This window comes from Suncus etruscus, chromosome 12, assembly GCF_024139225.1.
Source record: "Suncus etruscus isolate mSunEtr1 chromosome 12, mSunEtr1.pri.cur, whole genome shotgun sequence".
Taxonomy (NCBI): domain Eukaryota; kingdom Metazoa; phylum Chordata; class Mammalia; order Eulipotyphla; family Soricidae; genus Suncus; species Suncus etruscus.
This window is the reverse complement of record NC_064859.1, coordinates 19,205,650-19,221,965: the sequence shown is the minus strand read 5'-3', so window position 1 is coordinate 19,221,965 and position 16,316 is coordinate 19,205,650. Positions and strand designations below refer to the sequence as shown.

The window sequence follows — 16,316 nt, the reverse complement described above, 5'->3', positions numbered from 1 at the left end:
AGGCAAACACCCTACCTGCTGTGCTATTATTCTAACCCAAGTATTAATACTTTTATTTTAAGAGGAAGCTAGTATTAAAAGTTACTCCTGGGGCAAGAAAGAAAGCTCAATGGACTGAACATATACAAAACATGCTTTGCAAACAGATCAAGGTTTAGTCAGTCCCCTGCACATTAAAACTGCCAGAAAAATACCCTACCTAGCACACAGATGGAGGTAACTTTGTTAGGCTAGGTAGTGTGCAAAAGTCCCACCAAAAGTTATTCAAGTGAAGAAGAGAGCTTTGATTGGAAAGATGAATAGCTGGTTTTTGAGGAAACCAGCAAGGTTCTATCTCCCAACATGGTTGACACAAAGGTGTTTGCTTCGTAATGATTTAGTAAGCTTCATAATAATCTTTTAAGTGTTACATTTAGCATAAACAGAAATAGCCAAAATAAAAAAAAATAAGGGTAATAAAGAAAATGCAATCAAGTAAAATACAAAGTTTGGAGGAAACACAAGTTTTGGGTTTCTTGTTTTGTTTTGTGGCCAATCCTGATTATTGTCAGGGATTATTCCTTGCTCTGTGCTCCAGAATCATTCCTGAAAGGCTCAGAGAACCATATGTGGTGCCAGGGATCAAATCCAGGTTGGCTGTGTGTAAGGCAAGAGTCCTATCTCTTGCATTATCTCTCAATGGCCCAAACAAAGTTTCTACACATAGAGATCTATAAAAAGATATTAAACACAGTGAATCATTCTAATTTCAGAAGCTGCCTTTGTCTTAAAGGGAAAAAAATGTAATGTGAAAGCTCCTACCACTGACCTTATCTCTCTTAAACAATAAGGTCTGAAACAAATTAGAGCAAAATCAGACAAGCTATTTATGAGCGATGAGCACATAGACATGGTATTCTAGTGTTTAACTTTAGTTCTCTGATAAAGTAGCTTATGGCAGAGATCAAGACATAAGATACAGTATACTTACTTTTTTGTTTTTGTTTTTGTTTTTGGTTTTGGTTTTGGTTTTTGGACCACACCCGGCGGTGCTCAGGGATTACTCCTGGCTATCTGCTCAGAAATAGCTCCTGGCAGGCACAGGGACCATAGGGTACACCAGGATTCAAACCAACCACCTTTGGTCCTGGATCGGCTGCTTGCAAGGCAAACGCCGCTATGCTCTATCTCCGGCCCCATACTTACATTTTTAATCATCTTAGTCTGTTCATTAATAGCTTCAAGGGGAACATTGGTAGCCCCAATTTGCTGTGTGATACCACCTGCTTCACCATCTTGTACATGTGTGTGACGAAGCTGAAACAGAGAACAAATTTTTGTAACACAAAAAGTAACTTATTTACTATAAAGGCACTACTTATATATGCTACAATTTCTATTAGTATATTTAAATGACATCAATCTATAAAATGCATTAAATAATGAATGTTAAGTATATTAAATGTATAAGTTTTTATGAGTTTTATCAATGCATACAATACTTACCTTATCTAAAATTTTTGTCTTCCCTGTGTCCACATGTCCAAGTACACAAATAACAGGGGCTCTCAGCTTTTCCGTATTTACATTTTTACTATGTTCAAGTCGTCGTTTCTAGAAATAAAGAACTTTAGTTAATCACAAAATGAAATAGTATTTCATATATTTTACTATCATTATTTTTCTTTAAACTTTTTTTTAGAGATTTTCGTTCTTATTTTCAGGAACAGCTTACATCCTGGGGCTTTCCAGTTGAAATATAACATAAAGTAAGCTCTATCCAGACAAGGAGAATAATCATTAATAGCAACTATCTTATCTGGATCTTCTATTGCATAGCAACCATAAAATAGAAATACATACACTTTTTAAAATTTATTAAACTTACAAATGGCACCACATAGTCCCTGATTCAGTCATTGGATCTTTATACCAACATAAAGTAGTGGGACAGAATTGACACTGGAAAAATCTATATGTCAATCACCATCTTAAACCTGACTGGCTGAGGTTTCCCAGTGACTGCACAGCATTGGAAAAGATGTGTCACTGGTAGGGAATGCTAATCTAAGGGGACATCAAAACTATTTTTTGACTATGAGAAAGAAAAATATTGCAGTGAATTGGGGGAAGGGGGTGTCATTTTGTTTCTAGGTCACAATTGGTGGTGCTAAGGGCTTACTCCTGGTTCTAAGCTTAGGGATCACTCCTGACAGAGAACCATATGGGTGACAGAGATTGGCTTTGTACAAGGCATGAACCCTACCCACTGTATTTTTGCTCTGGCCGTTTGCACTGCTTTTCTTTAAAAAAAAAAAAGAAAAAAAAGTGAGGGATGGGATGGGACGGGAAGATAAAGGGAGATACCCAGAGAGTGATGGGGGCATTGGTAGTGGGAAGGTTACATTGTTAAGGGGGTGTTCTTTTTTTAACTGAAACCCAACTACAAACATGTTTGTAATCATGATGTATAAAGACATTTATTAAAATAAAAGGAACTTAAAAATGTATATATTTAAAAACAATAAAAACCACTTAATACCAAAAATTATTTTTATTTGAATACTTAGTTATTTGAGTATGTAGTTGCATTTCACAATATAAACTTTACACTCTAATTCCAATAATGGTACCTAAAAAGGAGACCTGTTTAGAATGTATTTCATAGTAGTGCTATTAAAATACTAATAAGAAAAGTATAAAAACAACAGGGCTGAGTAGTTGCATCATGCTGATATATTTAATTTTGTGTGTATCCTGTAATTATGTCATAATGTTTTCAGAGAACTTACTGTAAAGAAGAAGATAAACCTTTGATGTACTATACTAAGCATTGAATTTGTTTGAGTTAAAAAAAAGGGGGGGGGGCGGTGAGGTGGCGCTAGAGGTAAAGTGTCTGCCTTGCAAGCGCTAGCCAAGGAAGGACTGCGGTTCCATCCCCTGGCATCCCATATGGTCCCCCTAAGCCAGGGGCAATTTCTGAGCGCTTAGCCAGGAGTAACCCCTGAGCATCAAATGGGTGTGGCCCCAAAAAAAAAACAAAACAAAAACAAACAAAAAAAAGACAGAAAAATAAAAGACTGGAGGAGCTTCCTACCTTCCCTTCCTCCCTCTCTCCCTATCTTCCCTCTTTGGCCGATTAGCTTTCTGGTAAAAATGCAATACTGAATTTTTATTTTTTTTTTTTTTGGTTTTTGGGCCACACTCGGTGACGTTCAGGGATGACTCCTGGCTATGTACTCAGCAATCTCCTGGCTTGGGGGACCATATGGGATGCTGGGGGATAGAAAGGCGGTCTGTCCTGGGTCAGCCACGTGCAAGACACAAAGCCCTATGGCTGCACCATTGCTCCAGCCCCACAATGCAGAATTTAAAATCCAAATGTAGGTTTATTCATTCATAAATAAATTCTGTGAAAGCTATAAGTAATTGCCACATGTACTGTATCATTAATGTTTACTTTTTCCAAGTAAAAGTTTGGAGGCTGGACGGACACTAGTATGGTGGAGAACATACCTTTTATCATACTATTGAATATATTTCCCATTAGTTTTGCTTCCTCCAATGTAAACTGAAAATATTTTATTCTACTTAAAAAAAATAAAAAAGAATCTAGGAGTCCTAGATTCAAACTCCAGCACCACATGGGCTTCCATCACCATGGGTGTGTGTGGTCTTTCAAAAAAGAAAAAGAATGGGGGCCAAAGAGATAGCATGGAGGTAAGGCATTTGCCTTTCATGCAGAAGGTCATTGGTTCAAATCCCGGCATCCCATATGGTCCCCCAAGCCTGCCAGGAGTGATTTCTGAGCCTAAAGCCAGGAGTAACCCCTGAGCACCGCCGGTGTGACCCACAAACCAAAAAAATAAAAAAAATAAAAAAAAAAGAAAAAGAAAAAAGAAAAAGAATGGTATAAAGTATTGGCCAAAGTTTGTAAATACATATATGAAAATGGCTAATTTAATGAATACCACAGGAACTATTTTGTTGTGCTTCTTTTTTTCTTGGTTTTGTTTGTTTGTTTGTTTGTTTTGGGCCACACCCCACAGTGCTCAGGGGTTACTCCTGGCTGTCTGCTCAGAAATAGCTCCTGGTAGGCACCGGGGCCCATATAGGACACCGGGATTTGAGCCAACCACCTTAGGTCCTGGATCGGCTGCTTGCAAGGCAAACACTGCTGTGCTATCTCTCCGGGCCCTTGTTGTGCTTCTTATACAAAACTATCTCTAAGGGCCAGAGAGATAGCACAGTGTTTGCCTTGCAAGCTGGTAGTTCAAATCCCGGTCCCCTGAGCCTGCCAGGAGCAATTTCTGAGCACAGAGCCAGGAGTATCCCTGAGTGTGCCAGGTGTGACCCAAAACAACAACAAAAAATTATCTCTATGCCATGTGATAATTTATATAGATATACAATAAAATTTTCTTCCAAAAATACATTAGAACTAAACTGTAGAAAATTTTAGATTTAATTCAAAACTATTCAGTCATAAAGTTCTATAAATTTCAATTAGGAAAGGGCTCACAAACTACTCAAACCACAATCTTCTACTCTCTGAAAGCTCTTCTAATATACCACTAAGCATGAGAGCTGGTCTTGATTACCATTTTCATAAATATTTTTAGCCTCATGGGACTAGCGAGACTCCAGCCGCTATATTACCTGGGAACTCTGATATTGGCATTGTAGACTGGTGTATGCAAACACCGAAGCTAAAGTGCAACCCCTGAGGAGCAACCAAAGCCAGATTGTTTTCCTCTGGCAAGCAAAATCCAAATGTGTTTATGAGTGCAACAATCAAGGTGAAGGAAGGGAGGAGAAATATATGCCAGCAGTTCTCTGAAACAACTTTTCAAACGTAGTGAGCATTCCTGAGACAAGACTCTCAACACACTAAAACATGAATCCTCAAACTATGGCAACTCGCTGAGGACATTTATTGGGTCACTGGTGATTTTGTCACTGTTGTCTGTCCTCTTAGCAGCCTACTTGTCCAGGCCCATGGGATGTGTGCCACACTCTCCAACTCCCCTCTTCCTCTCTGTCTTTTGACTCCTCTCAGTCTCAGGCAGGGATCCTCAAAATACAGCCCACAGGCCACTATTATTTTTTTTTTAAACTATAGCCTGGCCTTCCAACAGTCTGAAGAACACTGAATTGGCCCGCTGTTTAAAAAGTTTGAGGATCCCTGCTCTAAAATAATGCCATTTTAAAGACTTTTCCAGTGGCTGGAACGAATGCACAGCAGGTATGGCATTTGCCTTGCACACGGATAATCCAGGTCCGATCCCCTGCATCCTATATGGTCTTCTGAGCCTGCCAGGAGTAATTTCTGAACACAGAGACAGGAGTAACCCGAGTGCCGCCTGAAGTGGCCCAAATTCCCTCCCCAAAAGACTTTTCCAGCTTAAAATTATCTTGTGGGCACTGCTTAAAATGAAAAGAAGTCTCCCCACAACAACTACATGGAAAAAAAAAAATCAACATTTCCCAATTTATAACAAATCTTAATTCTTTCAACTTTTGAGAAATTTTCACTAACCAGACTTTACAAAAGAAAAAGACAAGTATGATACCTAGATATTTGAAAAATTTAAATGCTTTAAAAAATAAAAAAGAGGGCCAAAGTGATAGCACAGCCATAGGGCATTTGCACAAAACCGACCCAGGATGAACACAGGTTCAATCCCTGACATCCCATATGGTCCCCTGAAGCTTGCCAAGAGCGACTTCTTAGTGCAAGAGCCAGGAATAACCCCTGAGCATTGCTGGGTGTGGCCCCAAAACCAAAAATAAGTATAATATAAGATGAAAGAGAATTAAAAAGATTTTATCCTTAAAATAGTTTTAAACAGCATGCTAATTTAAACTCAAGTAATTAAGTGTCATTTATGGTAAGCTGTCAAAACTAGTTATAACATTGAAATCTTTTGGTTTACTCATTAAACAGAAAAACTATAGTAGCTGGGCCTGGAGAGATAGCACAGCGGTGTTTGCCTTGCAAGCAGCCGATCCAGGACCTAAGGTGGCTGGTTCAAATCCCAGTGTTCCATATGGTCCCCCGTGCCTGCCAGGAGCTATTTCTGAGCAGACAGCCAGGAGTAACCCCTGAGCACCGCCGGGTGTGGCCCAAAAACCAAAAAAAAAAAAAAAAACCTATAGTAGCTAAGATTTAAATTTTATAAAATGTCACAGGCCAACCAAATTAAATACAAATTATAAGATGCCTTAATACTGAGTAATCTAAATATGTGAGGCAAACACTTAACATTTATAACTAAAATGCATATGCTCAGAGTATTTCTGCATATCTATAAATTACCAAAGAACAAATTAAAATAATGTGAAAATAATAAGCCACCATTCTAATTTGTTAAGAGTGAGATCAGAGTCAAAGACCTATTATGTCTCAACAAAAATTGAACAAGATTGAACTCTACAGAAACTGAACAAGGTAATACCCCCAAAATTTTAAATACAAATATAATGATGATAGAGTAATAGAGAAAATGAGTAAAGAGAAAGAAAATTAAAAATACCTCAATCCTTCGTTTCGCTTTGTCATAAGCCCTTTCTTCTTTGGTTCGATCATCATCAGAGTCATACTCAGATTCTGAGCTAATTTCTTTACTTAGCTTTTTATCTAATGTTTTTCCCAAATCCTTTTCATCTGAAGTTTTTTCATCATCTTCATCACCTTCACTGCCTTCACTTTCTCCATCTTCATCTTCCTCTTCACTCTCTTCCTCCTCCTCCTCCTCATCTTCTTCTTCCTCCTCCTCTTCAGGGTCTTCTTTTACTTCTATATGTACTGTGTTTCCTTCTTTCAATAAAAAACAATGTTAAAAATAAGAGTAAGTTTAAAGTGAGCAATCTTTATAAAAACAAGAGAACTAGGGGCCGGAGAGAGAGCACAGCGGCGTTTGCCTTGCAAGCAGCCAACCCAGGACCTAAGGTTGTTGGTTTGAATCCTGGCATCCCATGTGGTACCCCATGCCTGCCAGGAGCTATTTCTGAGCAGAGAGCCAGAAGTAATCCCTGAGCACCGCCAGGTGTGGACCAAAAAACAAAAAACAAAAAAAAAAAAAAAAAAAAAAAAAGAAAAAAAAAATCAAGGGAACTTAGTGATCAGACTATAGCTCAGAGGGCAGGTCGTTTGCCTTGCACAAACTGACCTGACTTCAATCCCCAGCATCCCATATAGCCCAAGCCTGCCAGGAGTGATTTCTGAGTGGTCAAAAGTAAACATGAGTGTTACTAGGTGTGGCCCAAAATCAAACAAAAACAAAAAAGGAGAACTTAAAGGGGAAATAAAGCTAAAAGTGCACTAAGTAACAAATAACTACAAATTAATATTCTCATGAGTTATAAATACAAGGTGGCTGTCAACATGCTAAATTGAAGATTATCATTAACAATAAAAATCTACAAAGTATAAGTTAACATAAGCTAATAAAAACAGCAGAGCATTATTACCACATCAGCACAAACTCAGGGCAATGAGTACAAATCTTAATACTTCCTTTCCCTTAGAGCCACCTGAAGATTCTAGGAGGGGCAGCAGAAAAGCTAATTAGTGGGGTTTTGTTTATGGGGGGGGGGGGACATACGGGTGCTCAGGGCTTACTCTGACTCAGTGATCATTTGTAGTGGGGCAAGGATCAAACCCAGGTGGGCTGTATCCAGCCCTACTTACTGTACTATAGCTCTGACCCCACTAAGTTTCGATTTAATGATCCTTTGCTATAGAAGTGTCACAGTATTATAAGTTGATAAATCAGGTATATCAAGGATTTAGGAATGCAAAAAAAAAAAAATTAAGGCACTGAATGAGCTATCTAGAAGGAATAAAATCCTATAGAACTACAGCCTAGTGGTTAAATATAAACAGAAAGTAAACAAACTGAAACCTAACTACAATCATGTTTATAATCATGGTGTTTAAATAAAGATTTTATTTAAAAACAAAAACAAAAACAAAGAAAAGAAAATAAACAGTACCTCCCTTATAATCACATCCAGATTGACTCAATTCCAAACTTGGAATAAGATATTTCCATCTTGCTAGTTCACTTATACTCCTAGTAGAAGTACACATAAATTCTTTCTAAAGACAGGAAATGCCATCCTTAACAACAAATTATTTCTATGTTTCAAAGTATCATGTCCAGAACAAAAACAAAACCAAACCCTAAAAAGTCAATTCACGTACGAAAAGCCAGCACACAGAACGGCCACAAAACTTTCCTACATTGAAGCTATAAAACTAGAATTTAAAGTGACTAACATGTCAGAGAGATACTGTAGGGATTAAAAACAACCTTAAGGTTGCAACCAATCCTCGTTCAATCCTCAATATCACATATGTTCTCCAGACCACAAGTGGTCCCTGAGCCCAATGGGTATGTCCCAAGCCCTCTCTGCCTGTAAAAACTTTTGAAAATATTGAGAGAATCACCAGGAGAAACCATCTATAAGAATAATCCATTAAAAATTATTGGAAAGAGTATCAGAGCAAGAATGATAGCACAGCAGGTAGGGCATTTGCCTTGTCAACCTGGATTTGAGCCCTTTTATCCCATATGGTCCCTGAGGCTGCCAGAAGATATTTCTGAGTAGTCAGGAGTAACCCCTGAGCGCTGCCTGCTGTAGCATCCCCCCAAACAAGTTCTCGGTAAAATAACAAAAATACAGAACAATGCCAGGATATAGCTAAGGCCTAAGCACATGTTTTATACGAGGGAGCCCTGTGTTTGATCCCAGAACCACACCGTTCAGAGAGCACCTCCAAGAGTAAAGAATAGCAGTAAGTAAGCCACACATGAGTAATCATTCAGGATGGGAACTGCCTGAATTGTATAGTTAAAGGAATTGTGGCAGGGCCTGAAATACAGTATAGCAGAGAAGGCACTTGATTTTGCACATGGCCGAGCTGGATTTGATCCCCAGCACCCTATGTGGTCGACCAGGCACTGCCAGGTGTGATCTCTGAGTGTAGTCAGGAGTTAGACCTTGATCAGAACTGCCAGGTTGTGGCCCAAACAACCTCTCCACCACTCCTCACTGCTGCCCAAAAAATAGAGCAGATCTTTTAAGCAAGATCTGCCCATCTATATTATAAACACAAAAAACTTTTAAGGAAAGCACTCACAAGTAGACTAGACTGAAGTTTATAAAGCTGATAATACAAAAAGGAATGGGATGCTATAAAAGATTAAAATGTTATGGGGGAATGGGGAGAAAAAGTTATGTAAGAAAAAGCAAAAGAAAACAAATATATCCACAAAGCAAATGCCTAGTCTCAGAAGCCAAGGTTAAAATAAAGGTAGTTTAAAACATAAAAACAAAGAAAATCAAAGAAAGAGAATCACCTAACAGCCTTCATGCTTAGTTTTCAATACGACACACAGCTGTGCCCCATCATACTACATCCTGGTTGATACCAATTTTATCAACTTTCCCATTATGCTAAACTGGACTCAGTGCCATCAAGGACAGATTGTATGCCACAGGTTCCCAGCATAACTGACCATAATGGCTGAAATTGATAATTGAGGAAGAATATCAAGTAGCCCTTAGGAGTGTCAAGGATCCAATATTTGAACAACTACTGTGCACACACTAAAGAACTCAGGCAGGTCATGCTTAATAACACAAATGGCCACACACTATGGCCACTGTCAGCCTGCACCTTAAACAATATATATGGAAGATCCCTGAAGTTCACAAAATGTACATCATTAATCATAAATGCTTATCAGATGCCAGATGATTATGAAGCCATTAGTACTAGTCCTTACAAAACAAAGTTCTGCCGGCTTTCTTAAACTTTTTCTGTTACTAGTTCATTAAACATGCTATAGCAGGACTATGAATTATCACTCTACTCATCCACTTACTAAGAATTGAGAACATTCATTTTTTTATGTTGCTCTGAAAATGTATTTTATATCATTTCAAATGCTATAGATTTTTATAAAACAGGTGACTGCTCAGATAAAAAAAAGGAGCCAGAGTGATATGAGGTGCTTGCCTTGCATATGGCAGTCCTGCGTTCCATCCCCAGTATCTCATATGGCCCCGAGCCCACAAATAGTAATTCCTGAGCGCAGAGCCAGGAGTTGAGTTGGGCTGGAACAATCTTAGAGCTGGTAGGATGTTTGCCAACATGATATGAAGATTTAGAAAACATGGCAGCAAAGATGGCAATGTGTTCCCTTATCTGAGGAACTCTTTTTTTTGGAGGGGCCACATATGGCAGAACTCAGGGGTTACTTCTGGCTCTGCACTCAGAAATCACTCCTGGCAGGCTTGGGGAACCATATGTGATGCCGAGGATTGAACCTGAGTCCATCCTGCGTCGGCAGCATGCAAGGCAAACGCCCTACTGTTATGCTATCACTAGGGCCCTGAGAGGAATGTTATGATCTCCTTAATGAGAAAACTACTCAATACATACACTATTGTTTACTACCAGATTTATGAGTATGTGTTTATGAATCATTCACCTTTTTCTTTCTCTTCATCACTGGCCATAGCTTCCCAATCATCCAATTCAGCATCCTCAGTTTCTTCTTCCTCCTCTGTAAATAAAAGTTATAGTCAAACACAAGAAATTATCTAGAAATAAGATTGTTTTAGAAAAAGAAAAGGTTTTGATTATGCAATGAAAAATATGCAATTTCAGTAATTTGAAATCACAAGACACTGTTAAAACAGTATCAAGTACTCTGAATATCCTAGTATTTAGAATACAAGATATAAAAGCCACCCATATTTCATAGTTGAGGTAATTATATTAGAAGTTCAGACACTGAAATGTTTGCTTAACAGTGATTCCCAAACGTATTTGGTTTATAGGCTCCAAATAAGAAAGAAATTTACTGAAACTTAACAGAAGTTCCCCAAATTGTTTGGTCTCTAGATCCCATTTAAGAAAAAATAAATTACCGGGACTAGAGAGATAGTACGAAAAGAACATTTCCCTCATAACCAATCAACCTGGGCTCAATCCGCAACCTTTTTGATCTGTAAAAACAAGTCACCACCCACCCCCATTTGCCACTAAGGTTACGACTCCCTCACTGGATTGTTCCCTTGTTTTGGGGAGGAAAAAAGGTACTGGCCCATTCTGGCAAATACTGCTTTAGAACTTGAAAAGGAAACATGACCACATTCAGTTTTTTGGGGGAAAAATAATTTGACATATATCTACATAGCTACTTTTTGATCTTCCAACATATTTATACATAAAAGCCTAATATTTACTTTTCTAACCTATACAGATACATAAAACTACTTGCACTAAGAATTTGGAGGCACAAAGCAGTATCTCTAGCACAGTGAAAATTAAGAGCATTATGCCAATATATCAAAATAACCAGGAAGGTATAATTTAAAATTTTAAAGACAATATTCTCAACAGCTGGAATTTTCTGAAATTAAACTACAGAACTATTCTCAAATGTAAGACGAAGGTGCAACCTGTACAGGCTAGCTTCCTGTAATGATTCTTTGTCAGTAAGTTAAAGTCATTCTGAGAGAAAGGAAATAAGGGTCTGAAAAATATATACAAAACATTCTCCCAAATTGGCAATTCGTTCTAGTACTGCAAGTATGAACTAAAATAATTAATTTCTCTAAGTGTTTCAGGCTATATTGTGTGACATACCCAAGTAAAATATCACTTCTATACTGGGAATAGAATGGAGAAAAAAGAAATTCTTTACTCTAAAAATGTGTTAAGACTTTAAAAATGTGTTTGATTTTCCTGAAAGGATCTCATAGAAATAATCTTACAACATAGTTAGGTACTCTTTTTTAATAAATATATTTAACCTCAAGAACCAGAACTTCGGGGCCCGGAGAGATAGCACAGCGGCGTTTGCCTTGCAAGCAGCCGATTCAGGACCAAAGGTGGTTAGTTCGAATCCCGGTGTCCCATATGGTCCCCCGTGCCTGCCAGGAGCTATTTCTGAGCAGACAGCCAGGAGTAACCCCTGTGCACCGCCGGGTGTGACCCAAAAACCAAAAAAAAAAAAAAAAAAAAAGAACCAGAACTTCTTGTTTTGTTTCATTTTGGGCCACACACAGCAATGCTCAGGTATTACTCCTGACTGTGTTCAGGGACCACTCCTAGTAGGGCTTGGAGGACCATACAAGATGCGGGAGATCAAACCCTAAATGCAGAGCAACCGTAGATCTGGCTACAATCAAAACAATATTTACCTTAAAGAAAAAAAGAAGGGGCTAGAAAGATAGTAAAGTGGTAGGGGATTTGCCTTGCATGCAGCCGATCCAGGATGGACGGTGGTTTGAATCCTAGCATCCCGTATGGGGCCCCCGCCCAAGCCAGGAGCAATTTCTGAGTGCATAGCCAAGAATAAGCCCAGAGTGTCACCAAGTGTGACCCAAAAACCAAAAAAGAAAAAAGCCAGATTTCATGGTTCTAAGTAAGGCCAAAGGCACATTAAAAATTTAAGCTCCTAGACAAGCAGCAGTTGCCATCACCTGATCTGATTACAGGCACTAAGCACTATGAGTTGGTCTTGATTATCACTGAGTATAATTGTAGAAACAAAGTTTTGATCAAATCAAACTAAGTGAAATTTCCTTCTAAAAGATTAAGGATTATCTTAGAGTAGGGGTGACGAACATACAGCTCTCTAGTCGCATGCGGCTCCTGGCCAAAATGAATGCGGTTCTTTGCCTCTTATCATTATTTTGTATACTGTGGCTCTTTGCCAAGTTTGGATTTTGTTCTGCTTCTTCTGAGGAGGGACCTCTGAGGAGAGATCTCCGAGCACGTAGTCTCGCCCCCAGGCTGCGGCATCCCGTCTCCCATCCCTCGGAAACTACATGGGCCAGTGAGCAGGGGGACCCGTGTGTCATATGTTGTATCGCATCTTGCCATTAGTTCTGAGTGTGGAGGACACAGCACACCCTCACCATCACTGGAGGATTTTGACCCTCACTCAAAATGGCAAAATGCAATATGTGTTTAATAGATTATTGTTAAAATTAGATGCTTTTGTGTGAGTTTTTGTCTGCTCTCTGACTCTCACAGTTTAAAATTTTGGCTCTTTGTGTCGAACTTGTTCGCCACCCATCTTAGAGAAAGTCCCCAAATTTCTATTCTCTCCAAATATTTAATGACACTAAAAAGAACAAAATTGATTCAAGCTTTACTTTTATATTTTAATAAATATAAATAAATATAGGAATGAAAACAGAGGCCAGAGCAATAGTTAAGCAGGTACAGCATTTGTCTTGCACATGATCAAGGGATCATGATTCAGGGATCTAGCCCCAACATCCCAATTTTCCCCCCAAATATCCCTCATAATAATTCTTGAGTAGAGACAGGAGTAACTCCTGAGAATTGCCAGGTGTGGACCCCCCCCCCCAAAATAGAATTAAATTAAGTGGCCTAAGGAAAAAAAATGAGAAAATAGTGCTGTCAGTTATCTAATTTCCCCAAACTAATAACTAAGACAATTTATAACACATCAATACAACAGGTATTAATTAATGTTACTAGCCTGGTTCAACAGGTGGTGGCATTTCTTCTTTTTCAGGTTCTCGTTGTTCCATAATATCTACAGCAGAACTTATTTCTATTGGTTCAGAAACTAAAAAAAAAAAGAAAGAAAGAAAAGAAACAATACTACTTCAATACAGAACTTCTGTGGGTTAGTTAAATATTGCATTAAAAACCAATCTTGCTAATATGGTAATAATATCAAATAAATACAGCTAAGGGCCAGGAAGACCAATCAATGGTACGGAGTTTCCAAAAATAGTTGAGTGCAATTTCCTAAGGAAGGGACCACTATGACAATGAGAGTTGTAATGATCACTCCGGACAAAAATTGGGTGCTGAAAGGAGCTAATATTGCAAACAAACCAGGTGATTATAAGGTTGAGGGGGAGGTTGGGAAGGAGAGGACTGTTTATAAGGCTGGGGGGAAGGAAGGGTAGGGGAGAAAAAGATAGGAGGGGGAGAGAGAGACAGAGAGGAAAACTGCCCCTTAGGCAAGCAGAGTGAAACTGGAGACACTGGTGGTAGGAGATGTGCACTGGTACAGGTGTTGTCCATTTCATAACTGAAACTACATCATGAATAACTATCTGTGAAAAACAAAAACTGTATTATGAACAACCTTGTATCCATGATATTTAAATAATTAGTAAAAAAAATCTTGCTGGGATGGTGCAACATCATAGCGAATATGACATTTGCCTTGCAACACGGCTGATCCTGGTTCAATCCCCAGGATCCCATGTGGTTCTCCCGAGCCTGCCAGGAGCGAATTCTGAGCTCAGGGTTAGGAGTAAACCCTGAGTACTGCTTGGTGTGGCCCCACAAAAAAAAAAAAACAAAAAGCAAAAAACAAACAAAAATCTTGATGGAGCCAGAGCAGTGGCATGGAGCGGTAAGGAATCTGCCTTAAAAAAAAAAAGTAAAAAAAAAGGAATCTGCCTTGCCGGCACTATCCCAGGACAGATCGAGGCCCAATCCCCCAGTGTCCCTGATGGTCCCCCAAGACAGGAACGATTTCTGACCATCACCAGGTGTGTGTGGCCCAAAACAACAACAACAACAACAACAAAAAATCTTGAAAACCTAAGTTCTTCAGAAAGTTTAGAGAACTTTCAAATACTGGACTAGTAGGTAGCTCAAAGCACTGCCTTTCTTGGAGAAGCCCTAAATGATTCCCAATACTACAGAAAACCCTGAATATCATCAAGTGTGCCCAAGTAGATGATAGTGGTCCCAGACTCCTGAATATCATTAAGAGTTTGATAGGGAGAAACACTGTTCCTAAAAAAAAAAAAAAAAAAAAAAAAGAAACAATTTACATTGATACGTTTGAGAACAATAGTTTCTCTTTATATTCAGGGAGTAAGATGTAAAATTACATGCTGAGGACAAATGAACAGCATGATTACTGTAAATATTGCTGAATCACATATTTGAAATTGCTAAGAACTGAACCCTAACTGTTCTTTCTCATCAAAAGTAAAAATATCAGATCCAGGGGCCGGAGCGATAGTAGAGCTCTAGGGCATTTGCCTTGAATGCTGCCAACCTGGGTTGGATGCCTGAGCATCCCATATGGTCCCCCAAATCTGGAGAGCCAGGAGTGTGGCCCCAAAACAAAACAAAACAAAATCAGATCCATTTTCTTCAAATAAAATTCCTTTCCACTTACCTGTCATTTGAACTAGCTAGAAACTAGGCTCCCACATGTATTTCTGATATTGGTTTCTTTTATAAAAAAATTTCAGTTTTGAGGAATATGGGGAAAAGACTTAACAGAATTGTTTATAAGTCACAAACAACTCTAGATGCAAACCTTCTTTATTTTCTGTCTGTTGAGGTGTTTTTTTCTTCTTTTTATCCTCATAAATTGGCCTTTTCTTTGGCAATGAGTCTTTTGATGGCACTTCGACACCTGAGAAATAAAAATTAAAAATACCAGGTTTATATTACTTGTATAATCTAAAAAATACTAGCCTAGGACAGACCGAGGTTCGATCCCCCGGGATCCCATATGGTCCCCCAAGCCAGGAGCGACTTCTGAGCACATAGCCAGGAGTAACCCCTGAGTATCACCGGGTGTGGCCCAAAAACCAAAAAACAAAAAAAGAAAAGAAAAAGGAAAACAGTTTAGGTGCCACAGAGATAGCACAGAGTTAGGGCATTTGCCTTGCATGCAGCCAACCCAGGAGGGACACGGTTTGATTCCTGGCGATTTCTGAGTGCAGAGTCAAGAGTAACCCCTGAGCACTGCTGGTGTGGCCCCCAAACAATCAATCAAACAATAAATAAATAGTTTAAAAATATAAATAAAATAAACAACAACAACAACCAAAGCAGTTTAACAGAATATCAGGACCAAATCAATGGACTAAGCACAGTTAAAATGCCAGTCCCCCAAAGAGCTGCAGAGCTGGGAATAGTCCCTGCAAACCAACTGAGTGACTCCCCTTCCCCCAAAAAATAGAACAAAGCAGACTATGACAAAAAGAACACCATAAATCCACAATTCCTAATATAATAAACTAGTAGAAACAGGCAATCACCATTAATTGTATGTTTTAATTATTAGGTCAAAAGTTAATAGAGAGCATCTTAGGTAATAACTCTACCAATACCTAAACCCACTGATAAACTTGACATCACAAGAAAAGTAGGTCATATATATCCTGGCAAGAAGTAATAATAAATGTGTAACACACAAGAGCTAAGAAGTCACAAAGCATGGCGAAGATAAAGAAATTCATTAGCCAGTCAGGAAAATATAATTCAACAAATCCAGATTGTCAATAGATAA

The 16,316-nt window shown here is 38.7% G+C and overlaps 1 protein-coding gene across 1 annotated transcript in view; it reads right to left on the bottom strand.

Annotated features, from left to right (window-relative positions):
* The window catches only part of EIF5B (eukaryotic translation initiation factor 5B), a 66,071-nt gene that overhangs the window by 23,574 nt on the left and 26,181 nt on the right, over positions 1–16,316 (bottom strand). The window contains exons 7-12 of the mRNA XM_049785140.1: positions 15,336–15,434; positions 13,518–13,607; positions 10,485–10,559; positions 6,516–6,799; positions 1,486–1,593; positions 1,186–1,296 (exon numbers count right to left, since the gene is read on the bottom strand). Coding sequence (XP_049641097.1) covers positions 1,186–1,296; positions 1,486–1,593; positions 6,516–6,799; positions 10,485–10,559; positions 13,518–13,607; positions 15,336–15,434 — 767 coding nt within the window. The remainder of the gene's footprint in view (positions 1–1,185; positions 1,297–1,485; positions 1,594–6,515; positions 6,800–10,484; positions 10,560–13,517; positions 13,608–15,335; positions 15,435–16,316) is intronic.